At 36.5% G+C, this 9,905-nt stretch overlaps 1 protein-coding gene across 2 annotated transcripts; it reads left to right on the top strand.

The window, feature by feature from the left end:
* Positions 1 to 1,033: 1,033 nt before the first annotated feature.
* LOC122040492 (probable LRR receptor-like serine/threonine-protein kinase At1g67720) lies at positions 1,034 to 7,693 on the top strand. 2 transcript variants are annotated; one of them, XM_042599826.1, is made up of 15 exons: positions 1,034 to 1,363; positions 2,097 to 2,628; positions 3,414 to 3,919; positions 4,008 to 4,140; positions 4,316 to 4,384; positions 4,489 to 4,557; positions 4,634 to 4,702; positions 4,828 to 4,896; positions 5,596 to 5,747; positions 5,828 to 6,069; positions 6,253 to 6,379; positions 6,451 to 6,519; positions 6,599 to 6,782; positions 6,902 to 7,037; positions 7,211 to 7,693. In XM_042599826.1, exons 1-15 carry the CDS (start codon positions 1,303 to 1,305, stop codon positions 7,517 to 7,519), a joined length of 2,727 nt encoding a protein of 908 aa, XP_042455760.1. In that variant the 5' UTR covers positions 1,034 to 1,302; the 3' UTR covers positions 7,520 to 7,693. The 2 variants fall into 2 exon arrangements, with proteins under 2 accessions (XP_042455760.1, XP_042455759.1); XM_042599825.1 differs by having other exon boundaries at positions 1,038 to 1,363; positions 4,313 to 4,384.
* Positions 7,694 to 9,905: the final 2,212 nt, after the last annotated feature.

Below are 9,905 nucleotides of genomic sequence, written 5' to 3' on the forward strand. Positions count from 1 at the left end.
AGAGATTTATAGCATAAATTGCATGTTATAAATCTCCCACTGCAGATGCCCTTAGGCTCAACCTTTCACGACACGAATCTATTTTTCAAAAGAACTATATTAGATTGTCTATTGGAAGTGATCAAAGATCGCAAATCTTGGAGTAGTAGTCGTTGGACTATGAACCAAATAAAATCGATTGAGTTTTACTTCTCTTTTATTCCGTTGCTATTACTTTGATTCAGTTTTATAAAATGAGATGAAAAAGAAAATATTTTAAAATGATCGAGATTTACATCCTTCTCTCTTAACTTGTACGATTCTACACACCCTTTTTACAACTAGTGTCTTCTCAATAACTACCGTGTCTTTTGAATTCTAGTGGGTTAGGCACATGACTCGAGTTGAGCTCAATCAAGAGCTAACTGTCTGGACCTGAGTTCAAATATGAGTCGACTAGCTTAAGCCAAGTCTCATCTCAAATCGACTGACTTGACTCGAGTTTTACCTTAAGTCGGACATATTGAGGGATACATTGAGTGGATTACATTGATTAAGTTATAGATCATGCATCTATGGCTAAGATTCAGTTAATCAGACATCTAAAGTTTAATTTTTAATTACAATATATTATAGAAATTTTCTTTAAGTAGAATCATAAGTTTTAGAACATTGATCGTTTGAATAAATAATCATGAGTACTTCTTGATTTATAAGGACGGATCCATTATTTTTAAAATTAATCGATTTGAAAAATGGCAAGCATCAAGCAAATTGAGGTCAATTTCCAAAATGTTTGTAATGTCAAAATGGCTTAATTATTTTTGTTTTATTTAAAAGGGATGAACAATATTTCACTCTTAATTGCCCTAGTTTTTTTTAATAACTTCAAGTGCGATATGGAAATCTTGTCCGAAGGGAAAAGAAAAAAGACTTGAAATTTCCTCCGCACTTAGCAGTTAGCACTTTGCCCTTGCATCGACTAAACTCACTCGCAGTGACGGGAGCGAATCGCGCTGCCGAATCACCGAGTGTCCGAGTCAGTAGAAACGGGAGGACCGTCGTCAAAGCGAATCTGATCCGGTCACCGCCGGTCCCAATAAACCAACACACCGCAATGCCAACGCCCTCTCACGTGTCCTCACTGTAAAGCTACGAAGCAGCAGAGCGAGCCGTTCTTCTCTCCCCCCACCTCGTCCTCCTCCACTTTACAGACCGATCTACGCGCTCGCCTCCCCTCCATTTCCTTCGCTTCCAAGTATTTCGCGAAATTGTTGGGATCGACGCCATCTTGATCATCCGTTCGCTCCACGATCCCTCCGAATGGCGGCGCTTGTGCTCCTGTTGCTCTTCCTCTTCTCTCTCTGCAGAGCTCAAATGCCAGGTTTGTCTTCTCCTCCAAGCTTCCTTTGTTGTGTATGGACTTTTATTTTGAATTTTTAAGCACGTTTCTTGGTTTTAAAGTTGCTTTTTCGTTGTTTTGTGGATTTTAGTTCTAGGTAAACTGTAATTAGGGATCAGCTGAAATCAAACTTTTCCACTTGAATTTACCTAATTGTTGGATTATTCAATTCTAATTGGGAAATGTACGCTAAATCGTCTTATTAATCGAAACGAGAAGCCTGTAATCAACGGGAAATCCATGAACACTAGTAGTTGAACTCGTGATAAATGGTTCCCTTTTTCACTGGAATGTAGTACATTAAGCTGTTCTAGAAATATCATCATTAGATATTTTACATGATTCTGTACTTGCAAGATAGTATATGGGACTGTGTGTTGGATCATCAAGCTTAAAATGTGGAACTGATTGTGCTTGTTTTTTTACTGCTTCCGTGCCTGTTGGGGCTGTGAGTTTGCTTTTGTTTGTGTTGGTCAGTTTGACGATAATTTCTACCACAGTAGCAAGTGACTTAGTCTTTTGTTATCATCCCCTTTCTTGTTTGAGTCAAATTTTCTGTGTTGAATGCCCCTTCTTGCTGAGATTTTAGCTAGAAGATTAAGATTCGTAAATTTGTGGTTGTAGATTGTTTTGATGAGTAAAATTCTCACATTTTACACTTGTCACTTGTTTAGAAGTGAAAGTGCACTAATTATTGATATTTCTGGCAACGCAGGTTTTGTTAGTGTAGATTGTGGAGGCAATGAATCATATACAGATGAGCTTGGACTGGAGTGGACACCAGATAGTCAATTTGTATATGGCAAAACAGCTAGAATATCAGCTCCAAATGAGAACCGGAAACAATACATGACAGCGCGCTACTTTCCTGCAGATAATCGAAAATACTGTTACACATTCAATGTTACAGTCAGGACACGCTACCTTGTGCGAACAAGCTTCTTGTATGGGAATTTTGATGAGAGTAATGTCTATCCGAAATTTGACATCTCAATTGGAGCAAGTCATTGGACAACCATTGTCATCTATGATGCAAATACCATTGTGACACACGAGGCTGTTATCCTTGCTACTGCTCCAGCAATTAGCATATGTGTATCTAATGCTACAACTGGGGAACCATTTATTTCCACCATCGAACTTCGACAGTTTAATGGATCATTGTACCACACGGATTTTGAGACTCAGTTCTTCTTGAGTCTATCTGCGAGAATAAATTTCGGTGCTGAGACTAATGAATCTGTCAGGTATTTTTTTTCCAAGAAATTATTTATGATAATCTAAAGTTGGACAGATTTATAAATATAATTTCGGTGTTGATGGAGAACTGTATCTTGAATTATCACTAATGTTTATGTGGCGTTATTTTTTTTACTGGTACCGATTCATGTAAGGAGCTACTTTGTGAATTTTTACACAAATTTTATGCACTCTCAAACATTAAGCATAATTGAATCTTCGGATTTCCATAAAGTCATATTGAATCCCCTCAAATCCCAAAAGAGGTCTAGCCGACTAGGAATACACCAAGAATATTATGTGAGGAAATACAAATAGTAGCTGGAGAAAAGGAAGGACTCAATAAGGTCTGCCTGTTAGTTTAGTTAGATCCTAGTTTGACTAATGGTCTTGCCACAATAAGGTTCAATTGCCATTGAGAACTCACACTTCCAATCCTGCATTGCTGTGAAATGTTTTGCTGTCATGAAACCATGCATTTTTGCAGGGCAAATTGTAAAAATAATTAACATTGTTTCACTATGACCTCGAACTTTGGAAGGAGATAGCTTTATGCACATCCAAATGATCCTAAATCTGTGATCAGAAGATGCCTCATCTATTGGAACACCCTCTTAGTGGCAGAGCACAAACTAAACAGATTAAAATTAAGTGGAATTATCACTTATTTACCAAGGACATTGCAGTTCACTGTACCTCCATTCTGGTACAAATACCAAGTGTCATAGTGGTGCATACTTTCTAGCATTGAATAATTGTTGAGGTCTACATGGTAACTTTGTTGTTCTTGCAGGTATCCTGATGATCCATATGATCGAATATGGGAATCTGATTCTTTGAAGAGGGCGAACTACCTTGTTGATGTTGCTGCTGGAACTCAAAGAATATCAACCACTGTGCCTATAGATGTTAATAGTGATGAAAGACCTCCATCCAAGGTGATGCAGACTGCAGTAGTGGGTCAAAATGGAGGCTTAAATTATCGTCTTAACCTGAATGGGTTTCCGGGGAATGGTTGGGCGTTTTGTTATTTTGCAGAAATTGAAGATTTGAAACCAGATGAAATCAGGAAATTCAGGTTGGTGCTTCCGGGGAACAAGGAACTTACGCGTCTCATTGTAAATGTCGAAGAAAATGCCCAACGGAAGTATAGGCTATATGAACCGGGATCATATAATATAAGTCTCCCTTTTGTCTTGTCTTTTGCTTTTAAGAAAACAAATGATTCATCCAAGGGACCTATCTTAAATGCTTTTGAGATATACAAGTATATGGAGATAAATTATGGATCCCTAGACGGTAAGTAAAGAAATGTCTTGTTCATTTGGTAATCTAGAGCAACACTGTTTTCTTTAGGGTGTATCCTTTATACCTCTTTTCTCTTCAGCACTGACCATGGAAAGCTTTGTATCACATTATCCAAAAGAAGTTTGGGCACAAGAAGGTGGAGATCCATGCTTACCAGCTCCATGGTCATGGGTTCAATGTAATTCAGATCCGCAACCACAAATTGTTTCAATGTACTGAATGCTTCTCTAACTCTCATTGGTCTTTGTCACGTTTGCTTTGCTTTCCCATGCTACCATGCATGATTTCCAGTTTCTCTAACTGACCTATGAATTGTTGCTAATTTACAAATTTTAGCTATCTTCTCTCGGCATGAACTAATGAATAGATTCGTATAATGAACAGTAGACTATCAGGGAGAAATTTGACGGGGAATATACCTGCAGAGCTTGCTAGTTTAACTGGCCTAGTCGAATTGTAAGTTAGAATCTACTTCTGTTCCAAGTCAATTTATTTCATAAGGCACGACTGTTGATGGATTTAATGATTCCTTGTCACTGTGTCAAATTCAAATATTTCAGATGGCTTGATGGAAACGTGCTTAGTGGCCATATACCTGATCTCGGTGCATGCTTAAGTCTCAGAAACATGTAATATATAAATATTGTTGGTTTATATATCAAACGCTTAATCATTCGCTAGACTTTTTGAATTGTTTTTTTGCAGTCACCTTGAGAACAATAAGTTAACTGGTGATCTATCATTTTTGGATGGCCTACCAAATTTACAAGAACTGTATGCCCTTTCTTGCCATTATATTGTCATTTAATGAACATCAATGTTTGCCCAAATTTGTTATCTTTTAACGTTTGGCTTTGTCTAGCACCAACTCCAGCATGAAGTAACTATTGAGCTTGCAGGTATGTGCAGAACAATATGCTGTCCGGAACAGTACCTGGTCATCTTCTTGGCAAAAATATAGTTTTCACGTGGGTATTTCTTATTAGATTGTGTTGAATATTTCTTTAAGTCCTACTTTCCAATGAAATTACAATTATCAAACTTGGGTATGCTATTTTGAGGCGTATCCCCAAGTGCAATAACATAAGAACAGAATTTAGACTGGCCTAATCATGATTGTTCTTGGTGATCAACAAAACAAGCTATCTAGTCTTTCACATTGTGTTTCACTTCATATACTTACTTATTGCTATTAAGTGGACTGTTGGAACAGTTTATAGGTTGTCATTGGTTGAATTCACCTTTGAGTATATTATGGTTTATTTTTCTGAGCATTTTCTACGGAATAGCTGAAGGATTACATTTTGAACAACTGAAAGAGATATGGTATTTATTTCATAGTATTAACTATGCAACATGAATCAAGTTTGTTTATCCAACTTATACTGTAGTGCATTTGCCCACCCATAGTATGAATCAAGTTTGTTTATCATAGAAGGTCTCACCTATAGTTTTATCATATGTAAAAGATATGCATATAACAAAAAATTTTCCAACCGTAACACGTGTATCCTGTTCGACATGGAATTGAAAATTAGTGGTTCTTTTTTGGATTCCATTAAAAAGATAAGCTTTCTCGTAATGAAGTCTGCTCGAGATTTTTGTCTATCTATTCTAAGATGCCATTAACAAATAAGTGTTTTTTTTTGCTTGACATGTTTGTTCAGTTACTATGGAAATCCGTATCTAGATGGGGGATGCAGTAGCAAGAAGCGCACCATAATTGTCATTTTTTGTGTTATCGGATTCTCTGTACTACTTGCAACTGTATTCACCTACTTAATTGCATCCAAGAAACTTAGACTATTTTCAAGAGAAGGTAGGTACGACTCAATACAACTGACTAACTTTTGTCTGAAACATGTATATGAATTAAAGATATTGTGTTTTCATTTGCAGATGATCTTCCACCTCCCCAACCATTCCAAGAGTCGAGTGCTTCTTTCGGAGGATTTGGCATTGAAACAGCACATAGATATTGGTTATCTGAAATCAATGATGCCACAGAAAACTTTGCTAAAAAAGTTGGTTCTGGGGGCTATGGGACAGTGTATTATGGAAAGTTGAAAAACGGAAAAGAAATTGCTGTCAAAGTTCAAACCAATGATTCTTGTCAGGGAAACAGACAGTTCTCAAGTGAGGTAGCCCTTTACGTAGCCCTGGAAAAGTTTCTGTAAAAGGGTTACTCTTAATTGCTTAGATGATTGCTTAGCCAAACCAAAAAGATATGCTTAAGGTTCTTCATAAAGTGTGTTTATGGTAGCTTGCTGAAGGATTGCACTAAGTTATTATTGCACCATTTTTACCAATAAAATTTGTTCCAGGTTTCTCTACTTTCAAGAATACATCACAGAAATCTGGTTGAATTTCTCGGTTACTGCCAGCAAGAAGGCAAAAGCATTCTTGTATATGAGTTTATGCATAATGGAACACTGAAAGAGCATCTTCATGGTAAGCATCATTCTGTTATGTTTCACACTTATCTAAGTTAAGAGTAATTAGTTGGTTCTGGGTATTTGCAGGCTCCTTGTCTCAGGAAAGTCCCATCAGTTGGATAAAGCGTCTTGAGATTGCCGAAGATGCTGCAAAAGGTTCGGCTACAGAAATACTAATCTTCCTGTTGTTTATGATCCATAGAACAATGACGACAGAATCTATATCGAATACCAGGCATCGAGTATCTCCATACTGGCTGCTCTCCAACCATCATCCATAGGGATCTCAAGACCAGTAACATTCTTCTAGACAAGCAAATGAGGGCAAAAGTCTCAGATTTTGGTCTCTCGAAACCTGCTGTGGATGAATCCCACATCTCAAGTGTTGTTCGAGGAACGTTGGGCTACTTGGACCCTGAGTATGTTACGCCTGCCTAATTAACCTATCCAACTCAAAAACTGGTTTCTTTATCTAGAAACTTCACTCCTTTTTTCCATCTAATCACTGAATCAAATATGATGGCTTACCATAATGCAGGTATTACACTTCGCAGCAATTAACAGTGAAGAGTGATGTATACAGTTTTGGCGTTATTCTTTTGGAGCTTATTTCTGGTAGAGAGCCAATATCTAATACAAATTTCGGAGACCGATTCCGCAGCATATGCCAGTGGGTTAGTTTTGCTTGCCTCTCACAGCTAAAACATAAATTTCACTTTGTTTTCTCGCATTTATCTTAAACTAGACCACATCATGCTCCCATTCAAGGTGAATTCATGTTCCTAGTCATCTTGCAATGGAAACGTTGATTCTACCGGGATTGTCTCAGTGTAAGCTGTTTGTGCAGGCAAGGTTTCATTGCGAGAACGGAAATATTGAAGCTATAATTGATCCTTCCATTTGCAATGGCTGCCAGGACATCCAGTCCATGTGGAAGATCGCCGATGTGGCAGTGAGATGTGTCAACCGCGAAATGAGGAACAGGCCGTTCATGTCTGAAGTGCTTAAGGAGATCCAAGAGGCCATTACGATGGAGCAAGCTCCCGCGAACACGCAATCTGTTGATTTTTTGGGCATAGATTTTGTAGACACCAGGATCAACCCTCAACAAGATGCTGATTCTAGCCTTTCATTTAATCTGCCGCAGCTACGTTAGTTCCTTGCTTTTGCTTAAAATTTTGATGATTTTGTTCATGAAAAAGAGTAACTGGTGAGCAAATGTACATCAGCTTGTTATCAGTCAGTTCATGTCTAGGAATGTTGTGCAACTTTGGGGAGAACTATTGGTATCATTTGGATTTAATATTCAAAATTTATTGTATTGGAATGTCATATGGCTCACTCTCCCAATTGCCACAACTGAGTGTCAATTGAAATGGCATTCTATCTTAAATAATGTCTTCCCACACTTTTATGTTTTTTTGGGTAAGTATCCGGTAACGGTATTATGCTAATATTTTCCAATTAATTTTAAAGATAATTGATCTGGTTTTGTAAAAAAAATTTATTGATGATTAAGGTAAATCGGGAAGCGTAGATGAATTATGGTGGACAGCGCAATGTCATAAATAATTCAAAATTATGGTGGACAGCGTAAAATTATGGTGGACAGCGCAATGTCATAAATAATTCAAACTCCTTACATGTAATACCTTAAGTGAGATTTTAAATTTCTCATGTGTAACATGTCTTAGATGAAATTCGAATGCTCATTACTTAGGAGCTTATTCTTCCATTGTTTACCATTGCATCATAGCATTGATGTGCTGATCTAAGAGTTTTTTTGTTATTATTTTTGTTTCAGTTTTATGTGAGAAATTTTGTATTTGTTTGGTGAGTGGTAATCAACCTTTTAATGTAAAAAATATTATATTACAAGATTAATTATTTAATTTGGTATAATTTTAAAGTTCTGAATTATAAAAGGTAATAAAATTTTATAATCTGAATTATAAGATTACATTCTAAGCCCAATTACATTACAAGTTTGATTGTATTACCTCTAATTAAACATGGTGGCAAAAAGGTGAATATGCTCGCCCCCGCCAACCCGTCCCAGGGTCAACACAGAGGAGGTAAATCACGGATGACTACTAGCCTTTGGAATAATTACTAGCACATAAGGGAGGTATTTCGAACCTCATACCTCATGGTGGCAATACTTCCAATTAAACATAACCTAAATTTAATTTGATTTGATTTTTTTTTTACATATCTTGTTGGGCTTGAATAAGGCCAGGCCCATTGTCAAGGCTAATAGATCTATCAACTCATCATGATTTGGGCCTCATAATTTAGATAAATAAAAAAAAAATTGTGCACTCTTTTTTGGTTGTAAGCTTACAAAATTTACAAGTCTATGTAAATTGATATTTATTATATTTATTTAATTCTATTAAATTAATCATCTATGCCTATTAAATTAATAGACCAACTATGTAAAAAAATAGCATCCTTTAATTCAAGAAACATACATATATACCTACACACTTCAAATTATGTGAACTCGTAGGAGTAAAATGAAATTTTACAAACAATAATTGACGGCATCAACTCGATTTGATATTTCACATTTGTTTATATTTTTCTTGTGGAGGGAGCAAAAGACAGGCCACATCCACAACTTTAGGACTTTTATTTTCTTAAAATAAAAAAGCAAAAAAAGACGAAGTTAATTTATTAATTAATTGGTCGGGAAGGGGCCGTTGTCGCTGATTGGTTGGCGCGCCGGGCCCCGCCTCCGCACCGTCGGCTGAAAACGACCCGCCGGTGCCCGCCGGCCACCGGCTGCAGCCGGTCGTCACCGAACGGCCAAAACCGGAAAGTCGGATCGTGGATACGAGGAGCGGATTGTGAGGCCTTTAAGGTTGGGAGAAAAAGAGGTCACCGTATGAGGAAAGTAGGCCCATCAAATAATAATTAATGGATAATAATAATAATAATTTTATGATGTTTTTATAATTTTAGAATTGACTTTTAAGTTTTGAATATCGTTTTTATACGTAATTCTAATTTGAGAAGTAACCTAATCACTTGCACAACTTTGATAATGACCTTCTCCGGGGTCAATAGAATAGTACTGTGATAAATATTTATGTTATCATTTAGATATTCGTGATTCAAAGTCTATCTACGACGCATTTATAATAATTTTTTTTTTCAAAATGGAGGATGTGATCAAATGATGCTGGACTTTTAGGTTGGTCGTTGCGTGCGCTTCCTGAGCCTAATGACTAATGAAAAATTTTCATGAAACTGAACGAATCACCTCCAATAATAATTAATCAGACTAACTGAGATTATTATTATTTTTCTTAAGTGATTTTAGTTGAATCTCTTAACTATAGTAAAGAATCAAATAATAACTATTAATGAGTGTGGTGTAGTATTAAAATAAGAAAATTTGAATTCGAATCTTAATTAAAAAAATAATCTCAGTTAGTCTTATTGATTATTTCTAGAGTGATTGATTTGACCTCACGGAAGTTTTCTATCTATCATCAAGGTAAATCGGAAAACACACGCGACGGTAAATCCAAAAA

This window comes from Zingiber officinale, chromosome 2A (genome assembly GCF_018446385.1).
Source record: "Zingiber officinale cultivar Zhangliang chromosome 2A, Zo_v1.1, whole genome shotgun sequence".
NCBI classification, from domain to species: domain Eukaryota; kingdom Viridiplantae; phylum Streptophyta; class Magnoliopsida; order Zingiberales; family Zingiberaceae; genus Zingiber; species Zingiber officinale.

What these genes read in the sequence shown, in the direction of transcription:
- LOC122040492 (XM_042599825.1), top strand. Translation starts at nt 1,303, where the DNA reads ATGGCGGCGCTTGTGCTCCTGTTGCTCTTCCTCTTCTCTCTCTGCAGA. An exon ending in AAATTATGGATCCCTAGACG is followed by an intron (nt 3,920 to 4,007) that starts GTAAGTAAAGAA and finishes TTTTCTCTTCAG; the next exon opens with CACTGACCATGGAAAGCTTT. An exon ending in TGCTTAAGTCTCAGAAACAT is followed by an intron (nt 4,558 to 4,633) that starts GTAATATATAAA and finishes GTTTTTTTGCAG; the next exon opens with TCACCTTGAGAACAATAAGT.